This window comes from Salvelinus namaycush, chromosome 4, assembly GCF_016432855.1.
Source record: "Salvelinus namaycush isolate Seneca chromosome 4, SaNama_1.0, whole genome shotgun sequence".
Classification (NCBI taxonomy): domain Eukaryota; kingdom Metazoa; phylum Chordata; class Actinopteri; order Salmoniformes; family Salmonidae; genus Salvelinus; species Salvelinus namaycush.
Window position 1 is genome coordinate 13,074,886 of NC_052310.1, and position 17,017 is coordinate 13,091,902.

The 17,017-nt window shown below is 46.0% G+C and overlaps 1 protein-coding gene across 1 annotated transcript; it reads right to left on the reverse strand.

Annotated features, from left to right (window-relative positions):
• Window positions 1-466: 466 nt before the first annotated feature.
• On the reverse strand, window positions 467-16,709 carry LOC120045449 (V-set and transmembrane domain-containing protein 4-like). Its single transcript, XM_038990333.1, has 8 exons — window positions 16,591-16,709; window positions 12,369-12,773; window positions 3,923-3,976; window positions 3,637-3,744; window positions 3,422-3,455; window positions 3,148-3,269; window positions 2,380-2,444; window positions 467-2,114 (listed from the first exon to the last, which is right to left on the reverse strand). Exons 1-8 carry the CDS (start codon window positions 16,640-16,642, stop codon window positions 1,989-1,991), a joined length of 966 nt encoding a protein of 321 aa, XP_038846261.1. The 5' UTR covers window positions 16,643-16,709; the 3' UTR covers window positions 467-1,988.
• Between the last annotated feature and the right edge of the window lie 308 nt (window positions 16,710-17,017).

A 17,017-nucleotide genomic window follows, 5' to 3' on the forward strand; every position in this document is an offset into this window, starting at 1 on the left:
CGCTGGCCTCTGTAGTTTAATCTGTGTGCAGGGCGGGGAGGCAGACTGTTGTTTGTGTCTATTTAAAGTCTCTCTGTTTGCTCCCTCTGTCAACCTGTCTGGGCCTGTCTCTCTCCCCCTCTCTCCCTCTCTCCCTCTCTCTCTCTCTCTCTCTCTCTCTCTCTCTCTCTCTCTCTCTCTCTCTCTCTCTCTCTCTCTCTCTCTCTCTCTCTCTCTCTCTCTCTCTCTCTCTCTCATTACAGTCCCTCCTTCACAAGAGGAGACACTCCCTACCCCACCCTCCATTTCCCTCAATTAAGCACACATGGAGGTATGATCAAACCACAACATCTCTTTTACCTGCTACTTGTTCAATTTCCCTTTTCCTTATAACATGTCATGAATAATCATTGACTTTTCACTGAAGTGATATCCTGTTGAGGTTTGAAAGAAAGCACAAGGAAACATGCCATTAACCACTGACCATATGCATCCGCTTTGTGTTTATACAGCACATATGATACATTATATACACACACACATATGATACATTATACACACACACACATATGATACATTATACACACACACATATATCGTCGCTGTCTGATGAAACCTTATCTCCAAAACAGAAACTTTTCAGTAAATGAAAAAAATGACCATATTTTCCCATTAACGAACATACAATTATGAAACTTCAGAAGCTATTTTGAATACATTTTCTTGGTCCTAGAGTCATGAAATGTTGAGAGTACATTGAGGGGATATATTGCTTTCAATAAATGAAAAAACATTTCAATTGGCAAACATTTTGTTACGAGGTTTTCATCAGACAGCGACGACGTCATTTTCAAATGACAAAAACAAATAACAGAAGCGCTCCAAATGGAATGGAGAGTAATGTTGATGAGTGCGGGCGACGGCACTCTCCGGGTGAAACGAATGGCAAAGGAAAAGTGCAGAGGAAAGTGCAGAGTTCAGCGTTCACACATGGTTCTAGTTAGAGGTCCACGCAGTGGCCTCCCATTAAGTCAAATGTGGTTTGGAGGAGACTTCAATTTTCACAGTTTAAAAAGGTTTTTAGACGTTTTTCTCACCCCAGGAAGTTTCCTTTGAGCCATTGTGTAGATGTGTGTAGATAGATATAGATAGATTTCGTTGTTGTCAATGTATGTGGGAAGGATTTGTTTTTCCTACATGGAATCGTCTCAATGCACTCTGGTGATTATTAGTCAATGTATAGATCTTCATATATGAGAGAGAGAGCTGGTGGATGTGGAATGGTTATGGTGCCTGGATGTCTGGCATTTCAAGTTCACAGGGGGTGAAAAAAAATACTGTTGTTTTGCTCGCTTTTCCATGGTTAAATCCAAGGGGTCATTAAACGTACTAAGCATTTTTACACACACTTAAATTCACAGAAAAGTAAAAACCAGAAGACAAAATCTCCGCTGTTGTGCAGATCTTGAGAGATAAAGAAAAGGCATTTGGTCATTGGTGTTGTTCTTATCAGGAGTAAAAAATAAAAAATAAAAAAACCTTGTGCTAATCATGTGCTATGTAATCATAAGGTGAGAGGAAAACACTGGTGCCACAAGTCAAACCAAACAAGGCCTTCGTTTGCAGCCAGTTAAACTGCTCTGTCACAGCTGATCACAGCTCTGGGTACAAGTGTGTCGCCAAGAGCCCGTTGACTTTGGCACCAGTTGAAAGAGCTGCGTGATAACACAAATAACACAAATGGGTGGGCGTCTAATTGTTGCCTTAATGTCAACCTTTGCAGCTGCAGTACTGCTGTAATAACATAGCAGAAGATGACAGACATCATGCAGATGTTTTGGGAGGTAAAATAAAAATTCAACACAGTATAGAAAACCAAAATCTCATTTTGGCTTTGTAAGAAAAATAAAACTTGCCAATCATTTATTGAAATACACAATATAAAACAATAATGCTGATCATAAATATAACATTTTGTACATGAGCTTCAGCTAAAAGTGGTGTGTTTCTCATACTTGCCTCTCCTCAAAGAGGATCTGGGCGTACACAGTGCTTGTGCACGAGGCTTTGTTGTCCGGCAGAGGCTTGACTAGCTCCAACTCTGCATATGTCAGGCTCTCCTCTGCAATCTTCGGCTGCAGGGGACAAGGAGAAAGATTAAACGTGTGAAGAAGCATACTCGTCAATTGAGTTATTCATGTTGTGTCTTTTATAATATGATACTGGACAAAATTACCTCGAGATAACAGTCACATATACACAAAAATCGAATGAAGTAAAACTTAAAGTAAAACAACTTAAAGGAACATGTTAGATTTCTGGACAGCCCTCTACTGAAATACTGTAGGTGTTGCCTTTTAAATTGTATGTATGAACCAGGAGTTACCCCAGAGCACTTACCAAGACCACTTTCATCGGTTGTACCTTTAAAAGTTTGGGTTTTGGGATTTTGTTTGCTATGGGTGCTGTGGAAGAATACAATGATTACATACTTTATGCAGATAGGGAACACATTGTCTGTGTCACAAGAAACATTTCCCCCCTAAAACCCAAACCCAGAACCAAAATGTTCTCCGTCCGCAATGTTTACGTGCCCGTCCTGTCATTTATTAGTGATGATTTGGACGCAGACGTCAAAGCAGAGTTGAACAGACATTCAACGTGACATGACATGAACTCCTTGTGAGACAGATGCAACACTTTAAAACTGCCCAACATCAGCCTATTCGTCTCAAGGGTAGACAAAAATATCATCATCAAGAGCAAACCTTACACTCTTAAAATCCACTGTCCTACTTGATTAGTTGACCATAAACTTTGCACTATTTCTGGTAACAAACTGATATCACAAAGACTGATATAGAAGTTGCTTTGCTCTTTTTCCAGTTTATCTATGCCAGCACGTACGGTATAGTAGATCCATATATGGGCTCAATAGGTAGTGGCAAGTAAAGCAATGTTCCTCAGATAATTCACAACGTCTCTAGCATCAGGAAACAGAGTGTTCAGAACTCCGTTATGCTCTGATGATCACTTTAACCACATTCCCTCCCCCAGACCACATACCCAACTGTGGGTATAAAGATAGGCTTCTACGAAAACATACATGCTTGGGTAAGGGAAAATGTGATACAGATGTATGATGTTGTTGAGAGACTGTCTGTTTACCTTTAACTGGTATCTCTGGTGGTATCTCTGACTGGGCTTTGCTTCGTTTCTTCCTGTACCTCCTCTGCTTTTTGGGCAGAGCAGGAGACACACTGACTAGACTGGTCACCGTCTCCCCTGAACTGCAGACAGCAGACAGGCATGTTTACAGCAGAATTAGAGCAGGGAAATGTAAGTAGCCATCACGGTCATGGAAGAAAATAGTCTGTGTGTACCATAGTGGCTAAAGTACAGTATAAGTCACAGTTACTTTAGCTTGGATGATGAAGCTTACCTGTTCTGGAGGCTCTTGACCAAATGGTAGTTGTCTATGAGGCAATGAGACAAAACATAAGCGCATGAGGGGCAAAAAACATCCTGCAATGTCATCAAAAAGCATGCCTTGGCTTTTACATATCAGAGTCCATTATCTTTAAATGATCTGGTAATATGGCCCAGATGAGGGCTTCAGTGTTGGATGGAAGGAGCAGGGATAGAGTGTTTACTCACCTTTTAACTTCTTCTTCCTCTGAACATATTGGCAGGTCACCGCCACAGTGAACATGCACATGCACACCAGTCCCACAGAGCAGATCAGCACAGCGCACAGGTACACGTCTGAAACACACGAAACCGACCAGATTAGTCACAGTCATAATATCGTACAACCCTGAAGACTCATGTTTCAGTTGTTAGTCACTTATGCAGAAATATCTTTGCCATTTATGACCTATTTATTGTTGTTGCGCTATTTTAGTCAAGTACAATGCAGAGAACTAGAGAGTCGTGTTCTTACCTTCAAACAGTCTCCACAGACTCTCCTTGGCCGTGGTCGCTGGTAGGACATGCACTGAAAGGAAACCAGGGAAAGTCCATGGTCATCAGTGTGTCAACCGTCCCGCCTGATTATACATTTGCAATACATCTAATTGTACGTGGCTCGGCGTTGGATGACAGCATTGAGGTTATCCTCTCCCCTGGATCCTCTTCCTGAATCACTGGCTAGTGGTAGCTAACACCCACCGAGTCGTCCTGAAATACCCCAAACCGCGAGCATCTGACAACAGCCTCTCTCACACATAGCAGCCATCCTTAGCTTAGCTAGCCACCAGAGCTCCAGGGTTACTGGGCTGAAGCCTGTCTGGGTGTCTGGGTGTGCTGCACGTTAGCCTGTCCACAGGGTTTAAACTGGGTCTGTGCCATCCAAGATCATTGGGACTACCACGTTGAAGTTGAAATGTAAAATGGTCAAGGTAAGGGTTAAGGTTAGGGTTATGGTTAAGGTTAAGGTTAGGGTCAGGTTTGGAGTAGGGATGTTCCAAGGAACCCGGATAGCACTGACCGTTACGCTGGGGTTACCTCTAGAGTATTTCCCTTCATGCTAAACCAGCAGCCCTTGCTTTGTTTGTGCCGACCATAATTATGGCCTACATTCAACTATTTTGAAACGTTAGTCTGAGGTAGATGACAGCGAGCTATGAGTCTTGGCTCAGTATTTGCTGTAGTTGTGTTTGCCAAGTATGTACTTTTTTTGCCACACGTTTTTTTACTGTAAATTATATAGCTTGTTCCTATCTAGGTGAAGCTACACTCGATCATGTGTTTTTGGTTCCCAAGTCTGATTGAGGAGTCCCGAATATACTTGATAGTGGTCATCAGAAATCAAGCGTATAGTATCGTGGTGCGGAAGACTCTTCTTTGCCATGAATCATATAGTATGACTTCAATAGGACATTATGAATATGCACTGAGCCAAAAGGCCAGCTGCACATTCTGGAATACTATGAATCATCTGAATCTGCAGCACTGCATGGAGCCAAAGAAGTGTCTCTCACTGTTCAATTGATTCCATTCATATGTGCTCTCCCTTTCTTTTTGATAGGAAGTCTCTCATTATAGATCGAATGAATAGCATCCCTAAGACAGATCTGCATTCTGGGATAAATACTGTCTTCAGCAATCAATAGACCAATTCAATGGGTCACTTTGGGCTACGTCAGAGTATTCATCAAACGTAAAGAAAAAAGATACGAAATTAATACCAGTATGCAGTGATGATCCATACAAAAGTCCTCATCACAAAAACCTTCAAAACATCCTTCCCTTTAATGTCGTTTTTCTTCACTTTTCTCCATCTTCTTTGCATCACCCTCTTTCCCTGTGTGAGGCCCCGAGCATGCGCTGACCAACTGGTAAGTGTCGTCACTGACATTTTCAACCTCTCCCTGTCTGACTCTGTAATACCAACATGTTTCAAGCAGACCACCATAGTGCCTGTGCCCAAGAACACTAAAGTGACCTGCCAAAATGACTATCGACCCGTAGCACTCACGTCTGTAGCCATGAAATGCTTTGAAAGGCTGGTCATGGCTCACATCAACACCATTATCCCAGACACCCTAGACCCACTCCAATTTGCATACTGCACCAACAGATCCACAGATGATGCAATCTCTATTGCACTCCACACTGCCCTTTCCCACCTGGACAAAAGGAACACCTACGTGAGAATGCGATTCATTGACTACAGCTCAGCGTTCAAAATAATAGTGCCCTCAAAGCTCGTCAGTAAGCTAAGGATCCTGGGACTAAACACCTCCCTCTGCAACTGGATCCTGGACTTCCTGACGGGCTGCCCCCAGGTGGTGAGGGTAGGTAGCAGCACATCCACCATGCTGATGCTCAACACAGGAGCCCCCAGGGGTGCGTGCTCAGTCCCCTCCTGTACTCCCTGTTGACCCATGACTGCATGGCCAGGCACGACTCCAACACCATCATTAAGTTAGCTGATGACACAACAGTGGTAGGCCTGATCACCGACAACAACAACGAGACAGCCTATAGGGAGGAGGTCAGAGACCTGACCGTGTGGTGCAAGGACAACAACCTCTCCCTCAAAGTGATCAAGACAAAGGAGATGATCGTGGACTACAGGAAAAGGAGGACCGAGCACACCCCCATTCTCATCAACGGGGCTGTATTGGAGCAGGTTGAGAGCTTCAAGGTCCTTGGCGTCCACATCACCAACAAACTATCATGGTCCAAGCACACCAAGATAGTTGTGAAGAGGGCACGACAAAAGCTATTCCCCCTCTGGAGACTGGAAATATTTGGCATGGGTCCTCAGATCCTCAGATTGTCAAAGACTACAGCCACCCTAGTCATTTACTGTTCTCTCTGTTACCGCACGGCAAGCAGTACCAGAGTGCCAAGTCTAGGTCCAAGACGCTTCTAAACAGCTTATACCCCCAAACCATAAGACTCCTGAACAGCTAATCAAATGGCTACCCGGACTATTTGGACCCCCCCCCCAAATAGTAAGCAATACTTTTGGAACATGAAATCGCAATAAAATCACAGTATCAAATCGCAACACATGTAGAATAGGGAGAATCGGGAGAATCACAATACATATTGTATCGGCACCTACGTTCTGTGGTCCCTGGCAATCCCAGCCCTAATATGAGCCAGATGAGCTATAGAAAAGGATCCAATTCGATAGCACCGTTGGCAACATTTCAAACTAGCTGTGGAGTGAAACAATCTGTTGACGTGCCCTTGAGCAAGGCACATAACCCTAATTGCTCCTGTAAGTCTCTCTCAATAAGAGCGTCTGCTAAATGTAAATGTAAATGCAAAATGAGTGAGTTTACACATTACTATGCAGTTGTCTAGGCAACCAATGTTGGGCAGTCTCATACTACAACTATCAATTGTTCTCTCACTGTCGAGTTCACTCACTTCTAGCCACAATTGTATGTGTGTATAATACGCAGGGAAACTCCTGGCTATAGCCAAAGTCAAAATGTGTTTGGTGGTGATGGTGCCAGTTTTCCCTTACCTCGGCTGTTCCGCCAGTCTGTCTGCCTGGGCTCAGACAGGACAGTCAAATGTCACAGCCGGCACAAATGATATCATGGAAAAAACTGGTTAAGTTTCAATTTACTCAAAGTAATAGCTTAGAAAGAGAGGATGCATCTGCTTTGCTATATCTGCTTTGCTATATCTGCTGTGCTACATCTGCTGTGCTACATCTGCTTTGCTACATCTGCTGTGCTACATCTGCTGTGCTACATCTGCTTTCCTATATCTGCTGTGCTACATCTGCTTTGCTACATCTGCTTTGCTACATCTGCTTTGCTACATATGCTTTGCTACATCTGCTGTGCTACATCTGCTGTGCTACATCTGCTGTGCTACATCTGCTTTGCTACATCTGCTTTGCTACATCTGCTTTGCTACATATGCTGTGCTACATCTGCTTTGCTACATCTGCTGTGCTACATCTGCTTTGCTACATCTGCTGTGCTACATCTGCTTTGCTACATCTGCTGTGCTACATATGCTTTGCTACATCTGCTTTGCTACATCTGCTTTGCTACATCTGCTGTGCTACATATGATTTGCTACATCTGCTGTGCTACATATGCTTTGCTACATATGCTGTGCTACATCTGCTGTGCTACATATGCTGTGCTACATCTGCTGTGCTACATCTGCTGTGCTACATCTGCTGTGCTACATCTGCTTTGCTACATCTGCTGTAATACATCTGCTTTGCTACATCTGCTTTGCTACAGTGTATGTTGCTTAGATTCTTTCACAGAATGTTGTCCATCGAACTGGCAGATCAGAAGGGCTGACATCAGCTTTAGAGAAGACAAGATACTCTATCTTGTCGAGCGAGCATAAGAAAGCCCTCTAACCACTAGCTGCCATGAAACATATCGCTATGAAGTATCACTTCTTTTCAAGCTTGTTCAAAACCATGGAACTCCCTACCACAATGAAAACATAACCTTTACACATGACACAATCTCTTCCTTCTCATGATCGATGAAACACAAAACTAGGTCAGCCAGTTCTGGTTCCAGCTATCATTAGCACTGTACTCCTGCTTCTACAACTACTACTTCTAATGTTTTCACTGTGCTACACTACTACTGCTACTACTAATAATGTTGCTACTACAACTACTACTATTACTACACTACTACTGCTCCCACTACCAATACTACTAATCCTGCTACTAATACTACTACTACTACACTACTACTGCTACTGCTACTGCTACTGCTACTGCTACTGCTACCCTACTACTGCTGCTACTACCAATACTACTACTACTGCTACTATTACTACCTATACTACTACTACTACACTACTACTGCTACTGCTACTACTACTACTACTACTACACTACTAATGCTACTACTACTACTACTACTACTACTACTACTACACTACTACTGCTGCTACAACTAATACTACTACTCCTGCTACTGCTGCTACTACTACTACTATTATTACTGATACTACTAATACTACAACAACAACTACTACACTACTAATGCTACTGCTACTACTACTACTACTACTACTAACACTGATACTAACACTACTGCTGCTGCTACTGCTACTGCTACTGCTACTACTACTACTACTACTACTGATACTACTGCTACTACTAATACTGCTACTACTATTACTGCTGCTGCTACTACTACTTATGCTGCTACTGCTACTACTACTACTACTGTTACTAATACTAATACTACTGCTACTACTGCTACTACTGCTGCTACTACTACTACTACTACTGCACTACTACTGCTACTACTACTACAGTACTACTGCTATTGCTACTACTGCTACTGCTACTACTCATGCTACTGCTACTACTACTACTACTACTACTTCTGCTATTACTACTACTGTTACTGCTACTGCTACTGCTACTGCTACTACTACTACTGCTGCTGCTACTGCTACTGCTACTGCTACTACTACTATTACTACTGCTGCTACTACTGCTACTGCTACTGCTACTGCTACTACGGATGCCCTAACCAACAATGCAGTTAAAAAAAATACAAAAATCAATACGAATAAGAAATAAAAGTAACAAGTAATTAAAGAGCAGCAGTAAAATAACAATAGCAAGACTATATACAGGGGGGTACTGATACAGAGTCAATGTGCGGGGGAACCGGTTAGTTGAGGTAATATGTACATGTAGGTAGAGTTATTAAAGTGACTATGCATAGATAATAACAACAGAGAGTAGCAGCGGTGTAAAAGATGGGGGGGGGGGGGGGGGGGGGGGGCAATGCAAATAGTCTGGGTAGCCATTTGATTAATTGTTCAGGAGTCTTATGGCTTGGGGGTAGAAGCTGTTTAGAAGCCTCTTGTACCTAGACTTGGCACTCTGGTACCGCTTGCCGTGTGGTAGCAGAGAGAGCAGTCTATGACTAGGGTGGCTGGAGTCTTTGGAAATTTTTTGGGCCTTCCTCTGACACTGCCTGGTATAGAGGTCCTGGATGGCAGGAAGCTTGGCCCCAGTGATGTACTGGGCTATACGCACTACCCTCTGTAGTGCCTTGCGGTCAAACTGCTCTCAACCTGCTCCGCTACAGCCCCGTTGATGAGAATGGGGTCGTGCTCGGTCCTCTTTTTCCTGTAGTCCACAATCATGTCCTTTGTCTTGATCACTTTGAGGGAGAGGTTGTTGTCCTGGCACCACACGGCCAGGTCTCTGACCTCCTCCCTATAGGCTGTCTCGTCATTGTCGGTGATCAGGCCTATCACTGTTGTGTCATCGGCAAACTTAAAATGGTGTTGGAGTCGTGCAGTCATGAGTTAACAGGGATTACAGGAGGGGACTGAGCACGCACCCCTGAGGGGCCCCTGTGTTGAGGATCAGCGTGGCGGATTTGTTGTTACCTACCCTTACCACCTGGGGCTGGGCCGTCAGGAAGTCCAGGATCCAGCTGCAAATGGAGGTGTTTAGTCCCAGGGTCCTTAGCTTAATGATGAGCTTTGAGGGCATTATGGTGTTGAACGCTGAGCTGTAGTCAATGAATAGCATTCTCACATAGGTGTTCCTTTTATCCAGGTGTGAAAGGGCAGTGTGGAGTGCAATATAGATGGTATCAGATGTGGATCTGTTAGGGTGGTATGCAAATTGGAGTGGGTCTAGGGCTTCTGCGATAATGATGTTGATGTGAGCCATGACCAGCCTTTCAAAGCATTTCATGGCTACGGACGTGAGTGCTACGGGTCGGTAGTCATTTAGGCAGGTCACCTTAGTGTTCTTGAGCACATGGACTATGGTGGTCTGCTTGAAACATGTTGATATTACAGACTCGGACAAGGAGAGGTTGAAAATGTCAGTGAAACACTCCTTGAAAGCGGCAGCTCTAGCCTTTAGCTCAGTGCGGATGTTGCCTGTAATCCATGGCTTCTGGTTGGGGTATGTACGTACAGTCACTGTGGGGATGACGTCATCGATGCACTTATTGATGAAGCCAATGACTGATGCGGTGTACTCCTGTGCTACCAAAACAGTCCTGTAGCTTAGTATCTGCTTCATCTCACCACTTTTTTATTGATCGAGTCACTGGTGCTTCCTGCTTTAATTTTTGCTTGTAAGCAGGAATCAGGAGGATAGAATTATGGTCAGATTTGCCAAATGGAGGGTGAGGGAGAGTTTGTATGCGTCTCTGTGTGTGGAGTAAAGGTGGTCCAGAGTTTTTTCCCTCTGGTTGCACATTTAACATGCTGATAGAAATTTGGTAAGATGGATTTAAGTTTCCCTGCATTAAAGTCCCCGGCTTCTAGGAGCGTCGCCTCTGGGTGAGCATTTTCCTGTTTGCTTATGGCGGAATACAGCTCATTGAGTGCAGTCTTAGTGCCAGCATCAGTCTGTGCTGGTATGTAGACAGCTACGAAAAACACAGATGAGAATTCTCTAGGTAGATATTGTGATCTACAGCTTATCATGAGATACTCTACCGCAGTCGAGCAAAACCTTGAGACTCCCTTAGATATCGTGCACCAGCTGTTATTTACAAAAATACATAGTCCGTCGCCCCTTGCCTTACCAGGCACGGCTGTTCTATCCTGCCGATACAGCGTATGACCAGTATGTTGATAATGTCGTCGTTCACCCACGATTCCGTGAAGCATAAGATATTGCAGTTTTGAATGTCCCGTTGGTAGTTTAATCTTCCGCGTAGGTCATCGATTTTATTTTCCAAAGATTGCACGTTTGTTAGCAGAATGGAAGGAAGTGGGGGTTTATTCGATCGCCTACGAATTCTCCGAAGGCAGCCCGCCCTCTGGCCCCTTTTTCTCCGACCTTCTCTTCACGCAAAAGACAGGGATCTGGGACTGTTCCCGGGAAAGCAGTATGTCATTCACATCGGGCTCGTTAAAGGAAAAAAAGGATTCTGCCAGTCCATGGTGAGTGTTCGCAGTTCTGATGTGCAGAAGTTATTTTCGGTCATAAGTGACGGTAGCAGCAACATTATATACAAAATAAGTTGAAAACTAAGTTATAAACAACGCAAAGAAACAAACAAAAAAACAATTGGTTAGGAATACGTAAAACGTCAGACTTGTTCTCCGGCGCCATCTTAATACTGCTACTACGCTGCTACTACTACTACTGCTGATACTACTACTGCTACTGCTCCTGCTATTACTCCTGCTACTGCTACTACTAATATTACCACTGTACTACTGCTACTACTACTACTACTACTACTGCTTCTGCTACTACTACTGCTACTACTACTACTGCTACTACTACCGCTACTGCTACTACTAATATTTCCACTGTACTACACTACTACTTCTACTACTACAAGTACTGCTACTACTACCACTACTGCTACTACCAATATTTCCACTGTACTACACTACTACTTCTACTACTACTAATACTACTGCTACTACTTGCACTGACTTTGCTGATAGCTACTTTATTGAGGAAAAAGGTACTTACTATGCCTGAGATATGTGGTTGTCCCACCTAGCTATCTTAAGATGAATGTACTAACTGTAAGTTGCTCTGAATAAGAGCATCTGCTAAATGACTGAAATATCAATGTAAATGTCCTTCTACTACTGCTACCACTACTACTACTACTGCTACTACTAATACCACTGTACTACTACTAATACCACTGTACTACTACTACTACTACTTATACCAATGTACTACTACTACTACTACTACTACTACTACTACTACTACTACTACTACTACTACTACTACTGCTACTGCTGCTGCTACTACTACTACTACTACTACTGCTACTGCTGCTACTACTACTACTACTACTACTACTACTACTACTACTACTACTGCTACTACTACTACTACTAATACCACCACCAACTGCATCATTTGTATTCTACTGCACCACAGACAGTGCTACACCTAAAGCCATAGTTACCTCTAAGCTCGGTGGCGGCCGTACAGTTTGTTGATGCCTTCCATCGGTTCTGGTGCTTCTTGAACTCCTGCACCCGGCATATGTAGAGTCCGCGGTCCTCCACTGAGATGTTCATAATGAGCAGGTCGAAAATCTTCCACTGCTTGACCACTGTCAGCTTCAACTTAGGCCAAGGGAAGCTCTTGGTATAGTCCCCATAGAAACTGGCCTTTCTCATGTTGACCCTGGCGATGAGGAACTCTTCGTCGCTTGAAGAACGTTCCGGCAGGAATGTCCATTTGACTACGGGCAGGCTGCTGGAGCGGCGTCTCTGGGACACCTGGCAGGTCAGGGTGACGTTCTCGCCCTCCTGGGCCACCGTAAATGGGGAGGGGGTGACAGTGATGTTGATGGCCTGGCACACTTCTGAAAGATATAGTACACAAAGGGTATGTACAGTAAATAAACACTGAGTAGACAAAACATAAGGAACACTGGCTCTTTCCATGACATAGACTGACCAGGTGAATCCAGGTGAAAGCTATGCTCCCTTATTGATGTCACCCGTTAAATCCACTTCAATTAGTGTAGATCAAGGGGATGGGATAGGTTAAAGAAAGATGTTTAAGCCTTGAGAGAACTGAGACATGGATTGTGTGTATGTGTGCCATTCAGAGGGTGAATGGGCAAGACAAAAGATTTAAGTGCCTTTGAATGGGATATAGTAGTTGGTTCCAGGCACACCGGTTTGATCTGGGTTTGTCACACTCAACAGTTTCCTGTGTGTATCAAGAATGCTCCACCACCCAAGGGACATCCAGCCAACTTGACACAACTGTGGGAAGAATTGGAGTCAACATGGTCCAGCATCCCTGTGGAACGCTTTCGACACCTTGTAGAGTTCATGCCCCGACGAAATGAGGCTGTTCTGAAGGCAAAAGGTGGTGCAACTCAATATTAGGAAGGAGTTCCTAATTATCTCTTTCCTACTGTGTTAATGTTTGTGGATGAGACATCTGAAAGTGGTGTTTGGCTTAAGTGCAAGCATATGTCCATTTTAAGTGGAAGAAATATTAAGGACCAGACTTTATGGCCTGTTTCATGAACAAAGCATCATCTGGTTTTTCAAGACATTTCATAACTTTCCATTTGCAGGAAGCATATTTCTATGCCACACTGTAACGGCTGTCGTAATCCTCCTCCTCGGACGAGGAGGAGAGGCGAGAAGGATCAGACCAATATGCAGAGTGGAAAGTGGTCATATTTTAATGAACAATAACTGAACACTTCAACATACAAAACAACAAACGTGACAAAACCGAAAACAGTCCCGTGTGGTACGAACACTGACATGAGATACAAACACCCACAAAAACCACGTGAATCACAGGCTGCCTAAGTATGATTCTCAATCAGGGACAACGATTGACAGCTGTCTCTGATTGAGAATCATACCCGGCCGAACACAAACAACCAGAAAATAACACCTCGACAACCCACCCCAACTCACGCCCTGACCAACTAAATAAACACAAGAAAAAGGAAAAACAGGTCAGGAACGTGACATAACCCCCCCCTTAAGGTGCGAACTCCGGGCGCACCAGCATAAAGTCTAGGGGAGGGTCTGGGTGGGCGTCTGTCCACGGTGGCGGCTCTGGCGCTGGTCGTGGTCCCCACCCCACCATAGTCAAACTCCGCTTCCTTGGCCTCCTCCCAATGGCCACCCTCCATGTCAATCCCACTCTACCAAAGGGCAGCACCGGACTGAGGGGCAGCACCGGACTGAGGGGCAGCACCGGACTGAGGGGCAGCACCGGACTGAGGGGCGGATCCTGGCTGGCTGGCCCTGGCGGATCCTGGCTGGCTGGCCCTGGCGGATCCTGGCTGGCTGGCCCTGGCGGATCCTGGCTGGCTGGCCCTGGCGGATCCTGGCTGGCTGGCTCTGGCGGATCCTGGCTGGCTGGCTCTGGCGGATCCTGGCTGGCTGGCTCTGGCGGCTCCTGGCTGGCTGGCTCTGGCGGCTCCTGACTGGCTGGCTCTGGCAGCTCCTGACTGGCTGGCTCTGGCAGCTCCTGACTGGCTGGCTCTGGCAGCTCCTGGCTGGCTGGCTCTGGCAGCTCCTGGCTGGCTGGCTCTGGCAGCTCCTGGCTGGACGGCTCTGGCAGCTCCTGGCTGGACGGCTCTGGCTGGTCCTGGCTGGACGGCTCTGGCTTGTCCTGGCTGGACGGCTCTGGCTGGTCCTGGCTGGACGGCTCTGGCTGGTCCTGGCTGGACGGCTCTGGCTGGTCCTGGCTGGACGGCTCTGGCTGGTCCTGGCTGGACGGCTCTGGCTGGTCCTGGCTGGACGGCTCTGAAGGCTCAGTACAGACGGACAGCGCTGGGCAGGCAGACAGTTCAGACAGCGCTGGGAAGGCAGGCAGTTCAGACAGCGCTGGGAAGGCAGGCAGTTCAGACAGCGCTGGGCAGGCAGGCAGCTCAAACAGCGCTGGGCAGGCAGGCAGCTCAAACAGCGCTGGGCAGGCAGGCAGCTCAGACAGCGCTGGGCAGGCAGACAGTTCAGACGGCGTTGGGCAGACGGGCAGTTCAGGCGCCGCTGGGCAGACGGCAGACTCTGGCCGGCTGAGACGCACTGTAGACCTGGTGCGTGGTGTAGGCACTGGCTGAGCTGGAGAGGAGGAAGGCTCTGACAGCGCTGGACAGGTGGGAGCAGCTGGAGAGAGAACCCGGAGAGACAGCCTGGTGCGGGGGGCTGCCACCGGAGGACTGGTACGTGGAGGTGGCACCGGGTATACCGGACCGTGAAGGAGGACACGCGCTCTTGAGCACCGAGCCTGCCCAACCTTACCAGGTTGAATGGTCCCCGTAGCCCTGCCAGTGCGGCGAGGTGGAATAGCCCGCACTGGGCTATGCTGGCGAACCGGGGACACCATTCGTAAGGCTGGTGCCATGTATGCCGGCCCGAGGAGACGCACTGGAGGCCAGATGCGTTGGGCCGGCTTCATGACATCCGGTTCGATGCCCAACCTAGCCCTACCAGTGCGGCGAGGTGGAATAGCCCGCACTGGACTAAGCACGCGTACTGGGGACACCGTGCGCTCCACCGCATAATACGGTGTCTGACCAGTACGACGCCCTCTCACTCCACGGTAAGCACGGGGAGTTGGCTCAGGTATCTTACCCGGCTTTGCCACACTCCTCGTGTGCCCCCCCCCCCCCCCCCAATAAATTTTTAGGTCTGACTCTCGGGCTCCCAACCGCGTCGCCGCGCTGCCTCCTCATACCAGCGCCTCTCTGCTTTCGCTGCCTCCAACTCCGCCTTGGGACGGCGATATTCCCCTGGCTGAGCCCAGGGTCCTTTGCCGTCCAGGATCTCCTCCCAAGTCCACGAGTCCTGTGTTTTCTTCCACTGCTGTTGTTGCCGCCCTTCTCCACTCCGCTTGGTCCTTTGATGGTGGGTGTTTCTGTAACGGCTGTCGTAATCCTCCTCCTCGGACGAGGAGGAGAGGCGAGAAGGATCAGACCAATATGCAGAGTGGAAAGTGGTCATATTTTAATGAACAATAACTGAACACTTCAACATACAAAACAACAAACGTGACAAAACCGAAAACAGTCCCGTGTGGTACGAACACTGACACGAGATACAAACACCCACAAAAACCACGTGAATCACAGGCTGCCTAAGTATGATTCTCAATCAGGGACAACGATTGACAGCTGTCTCTGATTGAGAATCATACCCGGCCGAACACAAACAACCCAACATAGAAAAGAACACCTCGACAACCCACCCCAACTCACGCCCTGACCAACTAAATAAACACAAGAAAAAGGAAAAACAGGTCAGGAACGTGACACACACAAAGCCATCAAGCCACGAAGAAGGGAACTATTCATCTCTAGATAAAATCTATAATTTGCTAGATTTATTTATTTAGCTAAAGTATTAAGCTGCATCTTTTGAAAAAGTCACACAAACCACAGTCAATTTGGCTTTTAACAAAGATAAGGGAAAACACATTATTTACTGATTCAAATGCATGTCACGTGGCATATGTTTTCTAACACTTCCTAATTTCACAAAAGTTTTCCCAATCTTTTATTATGACATTCTCTCTCTCTCTCTTGCTGTCTCTCTCTCTCTCTCTGTATCCATCAACACATAACTACCACATTTCATATCATGACCTAAAAACACTATTTTCCATTATAACCCAGTCACCTAAATAGAAAAGTTGCTTACCTCCAATGAACGCTCTAGTCAGGAGAACTATGACCACAGAAGAGATCTTCATTTTCCAGACCAGCAGTCTCCATAAAAAACAGTTAAATGTCTCCCGAAGTAAAGAGCCTCAGCTCAGGATTCCCTTTTATTTTTTCTGTATTCGTGTGTAATACGAAATGGGGCTCGCTCTGTTTCTGCTTAGAACCACCCTCCTCCCCCCAGGCACACAACCCCACCCACCTCACTCCTCTGCTTGGCAGAAAGTGGGAAATGCAATTTCCTGTGTAGGAGGAAGGAAGGTTGTGCTATAGCTTTAACACAGAGTCGATCAGACTTCCAGCTGTGGACTACAGCAGAGAAAACAGACACTTTTGGCCAGCTTTTTATTACACACACACACACACACACACACACTGATCCACACACTGATCCACACACACAGATT

What these genes read in the sequence shown, in the direction of transcription:
- LOC120045449 (XM_038990333.1), bottom strand. Translation starts at nt 16,642, where the DNA reads ATGAAGATCTCTTCTGTGGTCATAGTTCTCCTGACTAGAGCGTTCATT. An exon ending in TCTGTGGAGACTGTTTGAAG is followed by an intron (nt 3,745 to 3,922) that starts GTAAGAACACGA and finishes CGTGTGTTTCAG; the next exon opens with ACGTGTACCTGTGCGCTGTG. An exon ending in GAGGAAGAAGAAGTTAAAAG is followed by an intron (nt 3,456 to 3,636) that starts GTGAGTAAACAC and finishes ATTGCCTCATAG; the next exon opens with ACAACTACCATTTGGTCAAG.